Source organism: Trichomycterus rosablanca, chromosome 6 (genome assembly GCF_030014385.1).
Source record: "Trichomycterus rosablanca isolate fTriRos1 chromosome 6, fTriRos1.hap1, whole genome shotgun sequence".
Classification (NCBI taxonomy): Eukaryota; Metazoa; Chordata; class Actinopteri; order Siluriformes; family Trichomycteridae; genus Trichomycterus; species Trichomycterus rosablanca.
Window position 1 is genome coordinate 38,558,137 of NC_085993.1, and position 18,385 is coordinate 38,576,521.

An 18,385-nucleotide genomic window follows, 5' to 3' on the forward strand; every position below is an offset into this window, starting at 1 on the left:
GGGGTTGGAGTGATACATCCACAACCTCTTTATGGTCACCTAATTTTCTTATGATGATAGGACCACATCTCTGAGGTCTCATGCGTGAACGTTTGGGTATTGAGCTTGGCATCGGTGGAATGATCAGACTGTGTTTCTTTCCAACCTTTTCAGGTAGCTGGGCTTCTACTTCCTTCTTGAGTCTTCGTAACAGGAAGGGGCGGAGCACTTTGTGCAGGCGGCGAATAATCAGAATGGTCTCTTCCTCATTTAGGTCAACCTGGAGACGGGAAATGGAACAAAATCGGCTAGATCATATATTCCTGCACCGACTGCTTATCGGTTTGGTATCTAAGTTATTTAATGGCATTTAACTTTGTTGATTTGCCTCCTATGTCTTCATAGTGAGTATGATTACATCTAGTAATTTATCTGTGCCAATATCCTGTAAATAGGGCTAGTCTGACTGCACATAGTCACAATCATTACAATGGGAAATTGCCTGAGTGGGCAGACAGCCAGCATTCTAACTCAAGATCTCGGTGGTGGTGCACTAGTGCATTTGTTAGCTGTACCACCCGAGTGCCCCCATGTATGTATATTTGAAGTAGAGAACTGCTTTAGAATAATTGAATAATTGTAGATGAAAGCATTTGCTTTAGCATACAGTAGGTATTATTATTATTATTTTATACTTTAGTTGTAGAATAAATAATACATAACAATAATACATAAATTATACAATGACATTTTGTTAGGTTTGCATAGTTAAGAGAGGACATTAATAATGATACTGGTCAGTACCATGTTATAAAGAATTAGAAGAAAAGACTCAGACCTTTTCCCCGGTCATGGCGAAGGGGGCATTGAACCATTGTTCGAAGGTGATGCAGCTCTTGAAGATGGTGGGCAGCAGAAAGTTGAGCAGAGCCCAGAGCTCTGGCAGCTTGTTCTGCAGTGGGGTACCAGTCAGCAGCACCCGTCGTGGTGCCAGGTAGTGTGTGTTCAACACCTGGGTCAGCTTACAGTGGTGGTTCTTCATCCGGTGGCCCTCGTCCACAATCATGTACTTCCAACGAATCTGGAGCGTGAGATACAATTAGCGTTAGTGTAATTTTTTAATAAAAGAAGTATAATAATGATACTGGATGCATTAAATTTAGTATCTGCTGCTAGGTTTTCTAATTACCTTGGCCAGCACTTGCTTGTCTTTAATGATGTACTCGTATGTGGTGAGCAGAACGTTGAACTTGCCGCTACGGAGCTGAGGTACAAATGCTCGTCTGGCTGCTGGAGATCCCTGAGGAATAAAGATGGATGTTTAACATTAAAACCACCTTCTTGTTTCTACACTTACTGTCCATTTTATCAGCTCCACTTACCATATAGACTTATACTTTGTAGTTCTACAATTACTGACTGTAGTCCATCTGTTTCTCTACATACTTTTAACCTGCTTTTACTCTGGACCACCACAGAGCAGGTATTATTTGGGTGGTGGATCATTCTCAGCACTGCAGTGACACTGACATGGTGGTGGTGTGTTAGTGTGCGTTGTGCTGGTATGAGTGGATCAGACACAGCAGCACTGCTGGTGTTTTTAAATACTGTGTCCACTCACTGTCCACTCTATTAGACACTCCTACCTAGTTGGGCCACCTTGTAGATGTAAAGTCACAGACGATCGCTCATCTATTGCTGCTGTTTGAGTTGGTCATCTTCTAGACCTTCATCAGTGGTCACAGGACGCTGGCCACGTTAATTAAACTCATAAAACATCTTATTGTCTTATTGAACTCACCTTGTAAGAGACTTTCACCACAGATGGGCCCCATTTATCAAACTCGTACACCCAGTTAGACAGAGTTCTGTCAAAAAAATAATAATATGACCACAGTGTATAAAACATAAGGAAATCAAAGTTGGGTCAACATCAACATATCAATACATTACTCACGAGAGAGGAACGATTATCAGATAAGGTCCATTAAGGCGTTTGTACTCCATGAGGTAGGTGATGAGCGCAATGGTCTGAATGGTTTTTCCTAATCCCATCTCATCAGCTAAAATCCCATTCAGATTATTGTTGTACAGAGATACCAGCCACTCCAAACCCTTAATCTAAAGGGAAATTGTGAAAAGAAAAGGAATTCAGCACTGACCGTCATCATACCTAGCTAATATATTTACTTGGGCGAGAACAGTCATGTTTGGGTATTTATTTAAAAAAACACAATAAGTCTGAAACAACCCTGCTCCAATGACATCACTATCTAAACAGGTTAGGAACTAACTACTATATGTACAAAAGTACTGCCATGCCTCTACTAATTTTTAAATTCATGTGTTTTAGCCACATCAATTGCTAACAGGTGTAATAAATTAATTATATAAGGGAATTTATATTCTTCCAGTTTTGCAGCAACAGTTAAGGGAAGGTCCTATCCTGTTCCAGCATGACTGTGCCCTGTGCACAAAGCAAGGTCTATAAAGACATGAAGAAAAGCTTGGTTTAAAGAAACTCCAGTGGTCTGCACAGAGCCCTGACCTCAGCCCCACTGAACAGATTTGGAATGAACTAGAACATACATTGAGGCTTTCCTGACCAACATCACATTTTCATTTACATTTTCAGCATTTGGGAGATGCTTTTATCCAAAGCGACTTATAGTAATGTGACAGCCTATTGTCTAAGCCAGTGTTTCTCAACCTTTTTTCAGTCACCTTTAAAAGTATGCAAAATCTCAAGTCACCCCAGTCTAAAATGTATTAAAAAACTTACACTCTGCATCCCTCGGACTGCTAACACACACGCACACACACCATAAGGTGTCATTTAGGGAGGGAGGGGTAAACGTGACTTACTTTTAATGGGAAACCTGAGCCTGGGATTATGCACACAATCGCCCTATTCTGGCAGGGATGGATGAGAGGCAGACACGGAGCCCCTGGTCCAGGGCCCTCAGTCACTCCCTGTACTTGTTCTTGATGTAAGTTAGGCTCGAAAAGGTCAGTTCGCGCCATGAACGAATCAGATTTAACATAATTAAACAAGTTTATAGTTAATTTTTCAATTCTTTGTCATTATACCAAGAGCACTGCTTTTTTTCTGCATGTTGTCTCTGTAGCTCGGTTACGGCTCTCTCAATTCAAACTCAAAAGAAGCTTTATTGGCATGACAAATAAAGACATTCGTATTGCCAAAGCAAGTTAGAGAGAAATAATACAAATAACAATAAGAAAGAACAAATATATACAAAACAGTTACATGTGCAAAAAAATATAAAATAGAATAAAATATTAATAAAAACAGTGCAAAATAATAACAATAAAAATTATAATCTTTACAGTAATGAGGTAGTAATAACGATCTGTGTGTGTGTGTGTGTCTCTCTCTCGCGCGCTCTCTCTTTCTCTCTCTCTCTCTGTGTGTGTGTGTGTGTGTCTCGCTCGCTCTCCGCTCTCCGTTTTCGGATTTGAAGTTCGACAATAAACAGCTCTTATTATGACTGATTAATTCCCTCTACTGATGGAAGCGGAATGGGTGAATTACAGTCTGAACGGCGCAGAAATAAAATATATATAGCGGCTCCCAGAGGCGCGACTCGGTTCCTTTTGTTCATTTTAAAGAGCCGTTCAATAGAATCGGATCGTTCGCGAACGACCCATCGCTATCAGAATATTTTTGACGGCACCCCTGACGAAGCCAGACGGCACCCCAGGGTGCCGCGGCACCCCGGTTGAGAAAGGCTGGTCTAAGCAACTGAGGGTTGAAGGTCTTGCTCAAGGGCCCAACAGTGGCAACCTGTCAATGGTGGGGCTTGATCCATTGATCTTTTGATTACTAGTACAGTACCTTAACCACTAGGCTACAACTATCCCATTAGTGCCCGGCCATACAAATGCTCTTTTGACTAAATGAGCACAATTTGCCACAGACATACTTTAAAGTCTAGTGAGAAGCCTTCTCAGAACAGTGGCTGTTGATACAGCTGAAAGGATCACACAGAGGTCACTCTATTTTAATACCAGTTGTTCTTTAAATGGGATGTTTAACAAGCTCATGTCAGGTGTCCAAATACTTTTGGCCATTAGTGTGTATTCTGTAGGCTGCCTTTTTAGGGATGCCCTAGTTTGATGTAATTGATACATTTTATCTAATTGGTTATTTTTTTCCTCACAGATGCCTTGAAGAAGCAGTCTGGTGGGCCAACCAGATTACTGCACCTTTTGAATAGGTGTGTTCTAGAAGTTAACCTTTTGCATGTAGTGAAATCTCGAAATCTGAAGACCTCATTTCTTTTGTGTGTGGACATCTGATGCTGTTTTTAAGGATAAGGGTTTTATGTATTATGTCTACTATGCATGATGTGACCACCTGATATTGTTTGAGCTGGCCGTTGATCAGCAGGGACGACTGTTTATCCACCTTCTCCGTGACGGCATGAGCAACAGCGTAGTACGACTGAAGACCACGTTCAAATGCAGCCCCCATGTACTCATCATCCACATCCTGCTTAGCATGCCTAACAAAACAGAGGTGTGTGTTTACTTTAATAAAAACTAGTAACTGGTGCTTTGCTTGTTTAGTTGTTTTAAGTTTAATCTCCTACACAGGATCTAGCTCATGGATTCTTACTCGATGATGTGACGGGCATCCACCTCTGATACATCCTCACTGTCTGGATCGGAAATCTTCTTCTTCTCATCCACAGACGCTGTTGATGGCTGTGGTTGATCTTCCTCCTCCTCCTGCAGTTGATTATAAATGAGGCAAAATAAATCAGGGTAGTTTTGACCCTATGGCAGTTAAGAACTTCTGTACCTAGAGGGACGCTTAAGGACGTAGACTTGATAGGTTCACTGAACACAACTGACAAAGTATCTATAATAACCTTTAACAATTAAAATGTTTAAATGTAGTGATATAGTACACGCACTCCTCCACATGCTAACCAGGGTTCTTGCACAGCATTTGAAGACCCCGCCCACTTGTTAGTCCAGTCCAATTGTGCCTGCTAAAAGGTAGCAGAGCTGAGATTTGAACTGGGGAGTTCAGAATGTCAGCACTAGTGTGCTAGTGGAATAGCATGCTATGCCACCTGGATGCCTAGATTAAAGCAATAAGCCACGAGAGACCGTGCATTACTGCGATTTTATCACGGGGAAGGTCGTTTTGGCACGACGCGAAGCGGAGTGCCTAAAACGTCTTTCCCCGTGATAAAATCATAGCAGTAATGCACGGCCTTGAGTGGCTTATTGCTTTTATAAAACGGCAGTCAACATAAAATCTAATAAAATACAACGTTTAATTTATAAATGTTTTTATTTACAAAAACACTTACAAAAAGCATTCTTCCGCGAAATCACGTAGTCCGTTAACAGTGTTGCTAGGCAACATGAGGGCGAACATAACATTCACTTTTTCTTTTCAGTGGCGTATTAATATGGAATGATGTGAGGTGGTCATAGGTGTGCGTATATCGGGGATGAACGCGGCTCAGCCAATCAGATTTTGGACCGGAACTATCCGTTTTATAAATGTATTTTTACGACCATTGATTACATCTACATTTACTCTTTTATTGTTTACACTTAATTCAAATCCTACTCCAGTTTTTACCATATCCTCCTCAGAGCCTGAGTCCTCACTGTCCGATCTAGGAGCCACCTCATATCTGCAACAAAAGCCAAAAGATAAAAACAGAACAGCAGTGCTTCTTTTTAACTGCAACTGTTAGGGCTGAAATTAAGCACAGGAATTCAGATGCTTACCCAGGGTTCATTTCCAGCCAGGTCTCCAGCTGTCCTGCTTTGGGAGCATCCACCCCACTCAGGATCTTTCCACTGTCCACATGGATCACCTTTACCGTCAGGTCACTCATCTGACTTGTCTCGTCAAGAGGCTACAAAAGAAAAGAAAAGAAAATTATGCTAAAGTGGGAAAAGAGATTTTCACTATATCTGAACTATTCATACTTTGTATTACTTATTTATCTCCCAATGTAGTCATTTATAATTCCCAATTGTGAATCCGCTGCTGCTTGCACAACCCCGATGTGCCGTTTCTCATCACCTGTGAGTGATGGGTTCCCGCAAAGAGCTGTACTGCCTGGAACAGACACGCTAAGCCCTATGTGAACCCCCCATCAATACCACCATTCATGTAGGCACACGGATCACACGTCAGTTGTAGAGCATACATCTACACGTCAGTAGTAGAGCATACTTCGGGGGGGTAGCACTGCTGCCTCACAGGAAGAAGGTCCTGGCTTTGATTCCCAGGTGGAGCGGTCCAGGTCCTTTCTGTGTTTGCATGTTCTCCCCATGTCTGTATGGGTTTCCTCCGGGAGCTCCGGTTTACTCCCACAGTCCAAAGACATGAAAGTGAGATGAATTGGAGATACAAAATTGTCCATGACTGATTCAATCAGGTAATTGTATACGACTAGATTGGGAGGAAAATTGGGAAAAAATGCAAAAAAATAAAATAAAACTAAACCTATAAAACATGATGTTAAAATCCTTATAAATAAATAAATATAAACTTCAGGGCTTCTTTGATTTATTTTGTTTCTTTATTCTGTAACAAAAAGCTCTAAAAGCAATAGAACACAGAGTTTGTGTGTCATCACGATTAACATCACAGCTGTGATTTGATAGCAGACCTGAAATTCACGCTTACCTCTCCGTCGGGCCCAAGTGCCAGCGGCTGTCCCTCCGCATTCTCCAATTTCTTCTTCTTTTTCTTCTTCTTTTTCACCTTGAGGGCCTGTGCAGCTTTGTGTGCACGGACCAGTTCGGTTAGATTGGCCACGTACTCGTCAGTCTGCTGCAGGAGGTAGGCCAGCCGCTTGTCCTTCTTCTGATCAATTAACTTCCTGTAGCCTTCCTCATCTTCAGCCTGCGGGGGTTCAGAAATGGTAGAAAAGAAGAGGATTGGGGTTCTGTTTATGCAGTTAACAGCTGCAGTTAAAGTGGTTACATGATATTGTAAGAGATCTCAACTGATGATGGTTGGTTATTGGTTAAAAGAAATTGGCAAAATTTACATCTTTAGCTGGAATATTTTCAGACGTATTGTGTTCTGTCCTTCCAGTAGAGTTTTACGTTGCCAAAGTGTATTAAATCTATATTGACGGCTTGTAGGCTGCTCAGAGAGTCAGTATATTTATGTCAGCGTATGATAAATCTTGCTTCTCACCATCAGTCTCCTCATTCTTTCCTTCTCGATACGTTCATTCTCTTTTTTTTGTTCTCGCTCAGTGTTAGCGTGGTACGTTGCTACAGCTTTGGTCAGCTTCTGCATCTTTCCAGTGATTGAGCGATGGTACTCTTTAAAGTCCTTGGCATGCTGCAGAATGCTGTTCAGATATTCCTGAAAAACAACAAGTACAATGCAAGTGTACTGGTAAATAAATGTATTACCATTGACTGCTTTTGCTACACTGTTGTTTAAATGAAACACCTAAATTATACATTTTATGGTGCTGAAATTATTTAATGTTATTTAACTGTGTTGTGTGGCCTACTAACTCCTCAATAATTTGTGTTGACTATAGCTGACTGAACCCATTACACAATATATGGGATGATGGTCTCCTGCCAAGGTCAGGTAGAAACCCCAAACTGTCCTTTTACACCAAAAAACATGTCTAAATGGTCAGAGGTAATCCACACCCTCAAAAAAGGTCTGTCATGAATTAGACAAACAGGGTCTCCAGTGTAGGGAAGAAAACCAGAACTGTCACTTTATGCTAAAAGGGGATGTGTATGGTCTGATTTGATCCAAACCCAAAGAAAACAAGTTTTCATTCATTAAAATCTGTTGAAATGAGGATGGCACTGCCCACAGCGTTAAAATCATAATGGGAGTAGAGGCTTCAGTGAAGGGAAAAAGCTGTTAGTGGTGATAATATCTAACCTTCTGATAAATTTCAATGTAGGATTTGGTGACAGACCGCTGCTTAATGTACTTTTAAATAGGTGCCGTCAAATTAGCCCTATTTATACAGGCACAGATAAATCTGAAAAGGAATTTGGAAGAAAAAGAAATATGTCTGAACAGTCAGAAGTAATCCACACCCCCAAAAGGTCATAAATTAGACTGATAGATCACCAAGAGCAAAAAAGCAGGAGCAAAGGCTTCTTTCTCGCATGTCATCATTTAATCTCATTGCGATGATGTTTGCTTGACTGTGGACCTGTGTTCATGCAGCTTCCAATTTATGGCAGACTAGTTTTAGTGGTTCTTGGAATTATAGAAATCCATGTCCTAAAAACACTGCTGTTAAGAAAACCACACCTCAATAATCAGCTCTGTACTGTTTTTTTGGTTGTTTACCTGATGTTTTTGCCTGCGTTTGCGCTCCTGTTCGATCTTTTGCTGTTTCTCCAGTTTCTCAGTGATGCGAGCCTCTCTTAATGACTGTCTCTTACTGCGCTTATAGGCCTTCACATCCAGACCCGTCTCAAGAGCTGCATCACGCCGCATACAAACCACCACCTCCTGACGTAGCTGCACCATACACACATTTGAGAGGAGTTTATCTCACTGAAACTATATATCAAACTCATGAGCAGTGAATTTCATACAGCAGTAGATGATACCTGTCTCTGAAAGTTGAGTAGTCGGAGGGCTTTGAGTTCTATAGTAGCTTTGGTTCGAAGGTCTCCTGCTAAAGATCCCGGCAAGTTCTCCAGCTCCTGAATTCGATGTGTTATACGAGCTTCAAGTCTGAAAAAAAAATGTTTTTAGCAATCTGCACATTTTCTTACATTTGCACTGTAGTTTCACTTTATAATTTATATTTTACAGCTGTTACTTACAATCTATACCAGCTACATTATCTATCTACATTCCTACTAAAATGTCTTGGTATTTCTGTGAATCCATGATGTAAGTCAGACAGTTAGGATTGGCAGTTTCTGCATCAGAAAAAAACATCCCCACATTATTGCTGATCCAGCAACATGCTTGACCATGGGTATAGTATTCTTCTGGTCATAAGGTTTGCTTTTCTTGTCACTCCACAGAAGTGGCTGTGTTAACTTTGGTCAACTGGTTAATTAGGTAACCGGGGGGCAATTACTTTTTTTTGAAAAGGTCTATATTATAACACGTGTTAGCTATTCATAACTATTAAAACAAAGAGAAAAAAACTCAATATTATACAGTGTTTTATGATTCTACCTGTACTCTCTCTCCTGTAGGATCTCCACAGGGTCCAGGCCACAGGGCTTCTGTACGGGAGTGATGCGGTTGTGTTTCTGATGCAGTGGGATAGCAGGCACGGCCTGGGCTGAATGACCAGGGTGCACAGGAGACTGAGTCTGCGGGGGCATAACAGGGGAGGCAGCGGGCGGCACTGAGGGTGGCACCGGAGATGGTCGGCCAGTGGGCTGTGGGGGGATCAGTTTCTGAGGGGCATTGGAAGGAGTGGCTGCATTTACCATAGGACCTGCAAAGTCATTATAAATAGCGTTTTAATCTTCGAAATGTTTAGCAGCTTAAACCATCTGATGTGATTCTGTAATATGTTGATGTCACTAAGGTGTATTATTATTGCCATTTTACAGAACCAGTATTAATAATAGTACATAGTATTAACAGTGTTTAATCCAATACTGTGTAAATGTATTCATCATCCTAATTATATTATTAGGGCAAAATAACATAGTCTTACCCTCAGGCCACGTTTTCGGGGGTCCATTTGCAGGGGGTACAGCATTTGGTCCAGGCGGTGGCACGCTGGGTCCACCAAGCACTACAGAAAAGCAGAAAAGATACACAAGATACACCAAGAGTCTTTACTTAAGTCACCGCATTGTATCACAATTCATAGTGCATATTTACTTCATAATTTCCCTTATTTTTAATTAACAAAAAAAACATTGTTTTTTTTTAATATCTTTATACATTTGAAACCTTCCATTTCCATGTAAAACACAGCACAAAAATCTAGCTTACCATGCCCTCTACTGTAGTTGGGTCCCAGAGGTCCTGGCCCCATGCTAGGCCCTCCTCCTCCACCACCAGGGGGAAGACTTGGCATGGTCTGACCCTGCTGCATGCCTGGCATGGGCCTCTTCCCTTGCACTGCCATCTGTAGGTGGTCGGGAAGAGGCTGACCACGAGCCAGCATCTTGTAGGCCATGATCTGAGCCCTGAGCTGGTGCAGCTGGTTTTGGTTGAAGGGTGTCGGGGTGCTGGAGGAGCCAGGGGTACTGCTCTGAGTCCCGGAGCGGCCCTGCTGGGAGTCGGCACCCTCTAGAGGGCTGGAGGAAGTACATGTGGTGGAGAGGAGAGGGGCAGAGGAAGGAGGTGCGCCGGCTGGGAGAGGGCTGGAGACGTGATCGGAGGAGCCCAAAGGAGAGGGGTAGCCTGTAGACACAAGGAATAGCAGGGAAAGGATTGTGGGATCAGATAAGATGCAATTTTTATGGAATCAAGGTTGAACCACAAATGATTTTGACTAATTTGCAAGTACAGTAGTTAATACTTCTTTAGAATTGTGCAGGAAAATACCTTAACATGATTATAATGTCTCAAAATATAATTTTTTGGCATTAAAACATGTTTAATTATGACAAACTGACCTGTTTTGGTTTACTTTAAAAAAATAAGTGAGCCAGGTATTGTATTATTATATCAGTCATATACAATGGATATGATTCCAACTGCGTTAACAGTTTTTGGAATGTTTGCCCCTGTGCACAAAGCAAGGCTAATAAATTTTTTTTCTCCCCTTTTCCTCCCTTTTAGCACGTCCAATTGCCTGATTGCGTCCACCAATGCTAATCCCCACTCTGATTGAGGAGAACGAAGCTAACCCATGTCCCCTCCGACACATGGGCAGCAGCTGTATGCATTTTGTCACCTACACTTTGACGAATGCAATGCGGATCAGCACTGTGTATGGAGAGACACACCCTGACAGCACTCTTTTCCCGTCTCTGTGCAGGAGCCATCAATCAGCCAGCAGAGGTCGTAATTGCATTAGTTATGAGAGTCCCTATCCGGCTTTAATATCCTGCCCCTATCTGAACAACAGGCCAATCGTTATTTGTTTTACCGCTGTGACACCTGAGCGGCCGCAAGGCTAATAATAATAGCATAGGTTGATGAGTTGTGGAGGAACTCCAGTGGCCTGTTGAGAGCCCTTAACCCCATTGAACACCTTTGTCATGAATTAAAATGATGATTGCAAGCCAGGTCATCCTGTCCAACATCAGTGTCTGACCTCCTGAATTCTGTTTAACTTAACGGAAACACATTTTTACAGTCTTTTAAAAAGCTTTTTAAAAGTAAAGTCTTTAATAGCTACAAAGAGGGCCACCTGCTATTACTGCCCATAGCTTTGGAATGTAATGTCCAGGATCCACAAATTTTTGGCCATATAATGTAACCTTGTAGAATAAAAATGTATAAATTATTATGAAATCATCTTTATAATGTTTATATCCTGTAGCTGAAGATTAGCTAAATGACAGTTATAATTTGGAGTTGTTCGTCCACCTTGGGAGTGCTGATCCATGGGGCTTGGTGGTGGCCCCATGCCAGGGTGCCCTCCTCCTCTCATAGATACCCCTTTCATCTGGCCAAAACGTGCCTCTTCGCCCATGTTCTTCTCATGCAGGCCCTCCATAGGCTACACACATAACATAAATTACATTATCACACTATCACATGTTGTTGGTATGAATACAATGAATATGTTTTGTATAGAATAGTGTATGGTCTACTGTGGTTTTGAAGGCATGATTTTTGTCTTAGTGTAGAGATCGAAACTTGACATACATTTGTAAGGACACCTATCCTTTGATTTTAATCATTTCTGCAACTGTTTTTTTTCTGTGAGTAAATGATTGGACCACCTGTATGAGTTTAAGTTCTGTTATATGTGTATTGTGGGTTTTCTGGAACTATGCTCATTCAAAAGACTATGTAAAGTAAACTAGGTTATTTATTTAGTGGTGTAGAAAGTGTTAAAATGTCATTTATCTTTGTGGAATGGCTTTCTATTTCTTTGGCCAATATAAAGAACTACAGCTACTGAAAAAACAATGTCACCTTATGCTGAACCCAAAAAGGTCCATCAGGGCTTAGAAGCCATTTCTTAGCAACTTCAGGTCCCAATATCATCAATATAAACACTTGTCCATAAGTATAAAGTACATAGAACAATAATCTGTTTTTTCCAATCACCCCCCACAGTCTAGTATCCAATTACCCGATGGCATTTCGCTTTCTCTGCTGCTGCTGACCTCGTCTCCTGAGCGAGGAGGGCCCTGACTAACACATGTCCCCTCCAAAAAGGCATATGAAAGCCTTCACCTGGCTAAAACATCCCCATGGTAAAACATAGTGGTGGCAGCATCATGCTATGAAGTTGTTTCTCAACAAAAGACAGGAACACTTGTTATAATTAAGGGATGGCTGAATTCAGCCAAATACATAAAAACCTTAAAGAAAACCTCCTCTAGATGCTGCTGTTTACGAATGCTCCCAATCCAATCAGACAGTGCTTAAAAGATCTGCCTTGACAAATGGTATAAATTGCTTAAATTAAAGTGTGCAAAGCTTGTAGAGATGTATTTAAAAAGACTTGTAGCTGTAATTTCTGGCAAACAGAAGAAATGGTCTAAATACTTGTGTGAATAAGAAATATCAGGTGTTGATTTATTATTAATTTATTTTGTAAAGATTAATTTATTAATGAATAAAGATTTATTGATGGATAAAATAGCAATTATATCTATTCAAAGCAAATACACATCACAGTAAAGTATGCAAAAAGTCAAGGGGTCTGAATAGTTTCTTAATCCATTGTATATAGCTAATGTACTGGTTCTATAAGAGTAAATCAAGATCTAGACATAAATGTTGCAAATAAAATATTGAACATATTGTGAGTTTTGTCCATGGTGATGTACTAGTTTTATTATAAAACTATGTTGTTACTGTTCGGGTTAGATTTACCACAACTAGCAGTGATCGTGGTGAAAAAACGTATTAACCAACACATAAATTAACAGAATGTGGTAGCCCAACACGGCAGTGATTCAGGGCTACAGTGCCACCGGCTTGGTTGGGCACTTTGAAGAAACAATTGGCCGAAAATACAGAAAAAGGACAGTTGCAATATTTCCAGTCCTAGGACTGCCATAAAATATGTCAAATGTATGTGAACCTTTGACTTCAACAGTGTGTTTAAACCTGTCATTAACATATACACTGATCAGCCATAACATTAAAAACCACATCCTTGTTTTTACACTCACAGTCCATTTTATCAGCTCCACTTACCATTTTATCAGCTCCACTTTGTAGTTCTACAATTACTGACTGTAGTCCATCTATTTCTCTTCATATTTTTTAGCCTGCTTTCACCCTGTTGTTCAATGATCAGGACCCCCACCGGACCCCCAGAGTAGGTATTATTTAGGTGGTGGATCATTCTCAGCACTGCAGTGACACTGACATGGTGGTGGTGTGTTAGTGTGTGTTAGTGTGTGTTGTGCTGGTATGAGTGGATCAGACACAGCAGCGCTGCTGGAGTTTTTAAAGACCGTGTCCACTCACTGTCCTCTCTATTGGACACTCCTACCTAGTTGGTCCACCTTGTAGATGTAAAGTCAGAGACGATCGCTCATCTATTGCTGCTGTTTGCTTCTAGACCTTCATCAGTGGTCACAGGACGCTGCCCACGGGGCGCTGTTGGCAGGATATTTTTGATTGGTGGACTATTCTTAGTCCAGCAGTGACAGTGAGGTGTTTAAAAACTTCATCAGTGCCTCTGTGTCTGATCCACTCATACCAGCACAACACACACTAACACACCACCACCATGTCATTGTTACTGCAGTGCTGAGAATGATCCACCACCCAAATAATACCTGCTCTGTAGTGGTCCTGTGAGAGTCCTGACCATTGAAGAACAGCATGAAAGGGGCCTAACAAAGTATGCAGAGAAACAGATGATGGACTACAGTCAGTAATTGTAGAACTACAAAGTGCTTCTATATGGTAAGTGGAGCTGATAAAATGGACAGTGAGTGTAGAAACAAGGAGCTGGTTTTAATGTTATGGCTGATCAGTGTATTTACTCAACAGTGGAACATAATTGTAAAAATAGCTTATATGTCATATACATGTAAATATACATGTTTTTTATATGTTGTACTATGCTGATTTGTAGTATAATAAAAAACTGTATAATGCAATTTCACTGCAATTAATAACTGTTCTACAAACACACACACACACACACACAAACACATACACACACTGTGGCTTTACTTTGTGTATTGAATGTATGCTGTCCTGCTGGGTGTATCCAGCTGCTCCTTGCTGAGGAAGAGGATGAGCTGATGTTGTGGAGGGTCCAGGGCTTGGACCCATCATGCTGTGGGAAGATCCAGGGGAGGGTCCGGGCCCCATCATGGGCCCCGGAGAGGGTCCGGGACCTGGGGAAGGACCTAATGAAGGTTCTGGGGTGGACATCTCTCCGTGTCCTTCTGCATGGCAGAAAGATAATGTATTAGCTTAACTAGTAATGTTAAATAGGTTTGTTAACAAAATAAGTGTACACACAATAGCTGATGCATTTATTGCAACACTGAATGCACTGCTGTGATCCAGGACATATAGGTCAGTGCATTTTAACACACTGGTTAATAATAAAAAAATGTTTTGATGAGTTTAGTGTGGAGCAACTTCAGTGACCTGCACAGAGCCCTGACCTCAACTTCATTAATCATCCTTAGAAGGAACTGGAATGTTATTTGTGAAAAAGACTTGTCTAACATCAATGCCTGATCACCATCTCACACCTGATATTTCAATCATTATTCTCAATTAAATACTTTGCTATATTAACTGTTTAAATGTAACATTTAATAATAGTTAGAAATCAAATTTCATATAAAGTCAACAATAAATACAATTTAAGTAATTACTGCAATTCAACCAATATTCTTTGATATTTAATATACTTTCATGTTAGTCAATGGAAATGTATTATTTATTTGTTGTAGCACATTTATAAGTACATTCATATTTACTCCAACCTTCTGCCTGTGTGATGGGGTAGCTGAGTGCTGGGGTTTGCTTAAAATGTAGACCTGGGGCCACAGATCACCTTGCTTTCCTTGTGCCCGTGTGGGTTTCCTCTGGGTGCTACGGTTTCCAGCCACAGTCCAAAGTCATGCAGTCAGGCCAGTTGGAGCTATTTTATTTATTTATTAATTAGGATTTTTACGTCATGTTTTAAACACATTGGTTACATTCATGACAGGAACAGTAGTTACTCTTTAAACAAGATTCATCAATTAACAAGTTTAATGTCGAACACAGTCATGGACAATTTTGTATCTCCAATTCACCTCACTTGCATGTCTTTGGACTGTGGGAGGAAACCGGAGTTCTCAGAGGAAACCCGCACAGGGAGAACAAGGTGATCTGGGGTCCCAAGTCTACATTTTAAGCCAACCTCAACACTCAACACACAGACACAGGGGGAACATGCAAACTCCACACAAAAAGGACCCGGACCGCCCCACCTGGGGATCGAACCCAGGACCTTATTGCTGTGAGGCAGGGGTGGCTTGTTCCTTAGGGCGATGGGGCGACACACCACCAAAGGACGAAAGGGAAGAAATTTTTCTATCGCAGCTGTGACTGTTCTGGACAGTCTGTCTTGCCTCAGAATATCGTAGTCCAATCAGCGTCGAGTTGTGTTCCGTACAGTACCGCCCCTTTTGGGGCGATTTCAGTCTGACTGAAAATCGCCCCGGATCGCTCTCATAGACTCTCATGTTAAGGCTCTTTTTTTCGTACTGCAGGCGCTGCAATACATTCTGAATGGGTTCCGGGAGGGCTCGCACTTACGTGCTTGCGTCACATGTAACCTGGTGTCGTGATCTCGTCACCATGACTACCGTTACCTCAGTTCGGAGCAACTCCATCGTGTAATCAGGATAAATTAGCAACTATAGAATTAGGACCACCCAGACCAAATTTAAACAACAAGTATCTACAAAAGGGGGGAAAATCATATAAGTTACAAGTAAATTACAAGTAAGTAATGTAATTTTTAAATAGTGAATTGTGATTGCACTTGTTGTATCTCCCCAACTGTTTAATTGTACTTCTTTATTCATTGTACATCAACCCCGATGCCAATCTTTATTCTGGATCTGCTGCACCTAAAATAAAATGCTATCTGATGAAGACTGAATTAAATTGTTAGTGTGAAGGCTTTACTTCATTTTATGATTAATGGTAAAGCTGGTCTCTCTCCATGTTCAAAGTTATTTGTGAGGGTAAACTGACAGATGATTTAAGATGTTAATTATTTAAGCTTTAATTTACTCATTGAACGGGTCACCTTGGCCATCATCGCAACAATTGCCCCCCCTGAGAGATTTGGCAGGAGCCGCCACTGCTGTGAGGCGACAGTGCTACCCACCGAGCCACTGTGCCACCACACCAGTTGGAGCTACTAAAATGGCCCTACTTTTGTTGTGCGTGTGTGTGTCTGAATGTCCAGGGTGTTTCCTGCCTTTGGCTTAATTAATCAGACCCACCGCGACCCTGACCAAAATAAAGCGGTCTCTTTATTAAGGAAAAGCTTTAAGAAGGTTAGAGGAACCTTTACGAATGTTAGACTAAATTAGGGTACCGGGGGTAACTCACCCAGACACACAGACATTAAACAAAAGGTGAGGATCGAACCCCGGCCGCTTAAGCTGTGCAGCACCAACACAGCCTGCTGCACCCAGAATACGGTCAATTTCAAGCCGTGCAACCAAGAGGGCAGTGGTGGTTAGGTGTTTAAACATCACTGGGGGAAATGTGCAAATTCAGTTCTTTCAGGTGATGATGATGCTGCTGCCTGCAGCTGGATGAAATTTAGGTTGGCATGGTAGGGTCTCGCATCATCACACAAATTGTACATTGTGCGTTAACATATACACAATAATTTTACACACATGGTACAAATCTCTAATTAGACAACTGGATCAGATATAAAAGATCTCTAACACAATCAGATTAGGATTTAACAGCAAGAGAAAATGTCTTCCACCTTGTCCTTTTCGGCTCAGCAAAAATGGCCAAACAAGGTGACACAAGCGATCTCTTACCGAAATAACAATGGTGGGCGTATATACAAAAGGATCTGACTTACCAGACAATATTATTGAAGCGTTTGAGGGCGCAGAGGTTCAGCACTTACATGGCTGAAGCAGATCACTGGTTTCACTGTAATTACCGGTAAGCTGCTAAGCAGAAATCAGTGATTCACAAATGAATCGGTTCTTTTTTTTAACGAGTCGGTTCTGAGTCGAACATGCGAATCGATTCGCCAGCATTGACCCCAAATATGTGCATACGTGCCTATTCCGAAACAAGCGATGGTCAGGGACAGTGGCAATTGAGGGGGGGGCAATTGTTGCGATGATGGCCAGGGTGACCCGTTCAATGGATAAATTAAAGCTTAAATAATTAACATCTTAAGTCATCTGTCAGTCTGTGAGACCAGCTTTACCATTAATCATAAAATGAAGTAAAGCCTTCACACTAACAATTTAATTCAGTCTTCATCAGATAGCATTTTACTTTAGGTGCAGCAGATCCAGAATAAAGATTGGCATCAGGGCTGATGTGCAATGAATAAAGAAGTACAATTAAACAATTGGGGAGATACAATAAGTGCAATCACAATTCACAATTTAAAAATTACATTACTTACTTGTAATTTACTTGTAACTTATATGATTTTCCCCCCTTTGTAGATACTTGATGTTTAAATTTGGTCTGGGTGGTCCTAATTCTTTAGTTGCTAATTTATCCTGATTACACGATGGAGTTGCTCCGAACTGAGGTAACGGTAGTCATGGTGACGAGATCACGACACCAGGTTACGTGTGACGCAAGCACGTAAGTGCGAGCCCTCCCGGAACCCATTCAGAATGTATTGCAGCACCTGCAGTACGAAAAAAAGAGCCTTAACATGAGAGTCTATGAGAGCAATCACAGTCTATGAGCCTAACTGAAAATCGCCCCGAAAGGGGCGGTACTGTATGGAACACAACTTGACGCTGATTGGACTACGATATTCCGAGGGAAGACAGACTGTCCAGAACAGTCACAGCTGTGATAGAAAAATTTCTTCCCTTTTGTCCTTTGGTGGTGCGTCGCCCGATCGCCCTAAGGAACGGGCCGCCCCTGGGTTAGGGATATATTAAATGTAATTCGTAACAAGTAATACATTTTATAAAAGTTTGTTTTACCACCACTTTATCATATTCAGGGTCGCAGTGGTTACAATTCACCCGGTTAAAGGTAGGAAACACCCCAAGCAGGCAGCCATTCGATCACAGGGCACACACACACACAGAG

The 18,385-nt window shown here is 41.4% G+C and overlaps 1 protein-coding gene across 2 annotated transcripts in view; it reads right to left on the bottom strand.

Moving 5' to 3' along the window:
• Positions 1-17,258, bottom strand: part of LOC134317104 (transcription activator BRG1) — a 28,554-nt gene extending 11,296 nt beyond the window's left edge. The window contains exons 1-19 of one of the 2 annotated variants that reach the window (XM_062997807.1): positions 17,172-17,258; positions 14,282-14,499; positions 11,498-11,630; positions 9,950-10,363; positions 9,666-9,746; positions 9,173-9,440; positions 8,590-8,716; positions 8,324-8,497; positions 7,184-7,357; positions 6,665-6,883; positions 5,755-5,885; positions 5,603-5,657; positions 4,619-4,728; positions 4,358-4,505; positions 1,937-2,100; positions 1,781-1,847; positions 1,169-1,279; positions 818-1,060; positions 146-259 (exon numbers count right to left, since the gene is read on the bottom strand). In XM_062997807.1, the coding sequence (XP_062853877.1) occupies positions 146-259; positions 818-1,060; positions 1,169-1,279; positions 1,781-1,847; positions 1,937-2,100; positions 4,358-4,505; positions 4,619-4,728; positions 5,603-5,657; positions 5,755-5,885; positions 6,665-6,883; positions 7,184-7,357; positions 8,324-8,497; positions 8,590-8,716; positions 9,173-9,440; positions 9,666-9,746; positions 9,950-10,363; positions 11,498-11,630; positions 14,282-14,485 (2,937 nt within the window). In that variant the 5' untranslated portion in view covers positions 14,486-14,499; positions 17,172-17,258. Of the gene's footprint in view, positions 1-145; positions 260-817; positions 1,061-1,168; positions 1,280-1,780; positions 1,848-1,936; positions 2,101-4,357; positions 4,506-4,618; positions 4,732-5,602; positions 5,658-5,754; positions 5,886-6,664; positions 6,884-7,183; positions 7,358-8,323; positions 8,498-8,589; positions 8,717-9,172; positions 9,441-9,665; positions 9,747-9,949; positions 10,364-11,497; positions 11,631-14,281; positions 14,500-17,171 lie in introns of both variants that reach the window. The other variant, XM_062997806.1, reaches the window with a different exon arrangement.
• Positions 17,259-18,385: the final 1,127 nt, after the last annotated feature.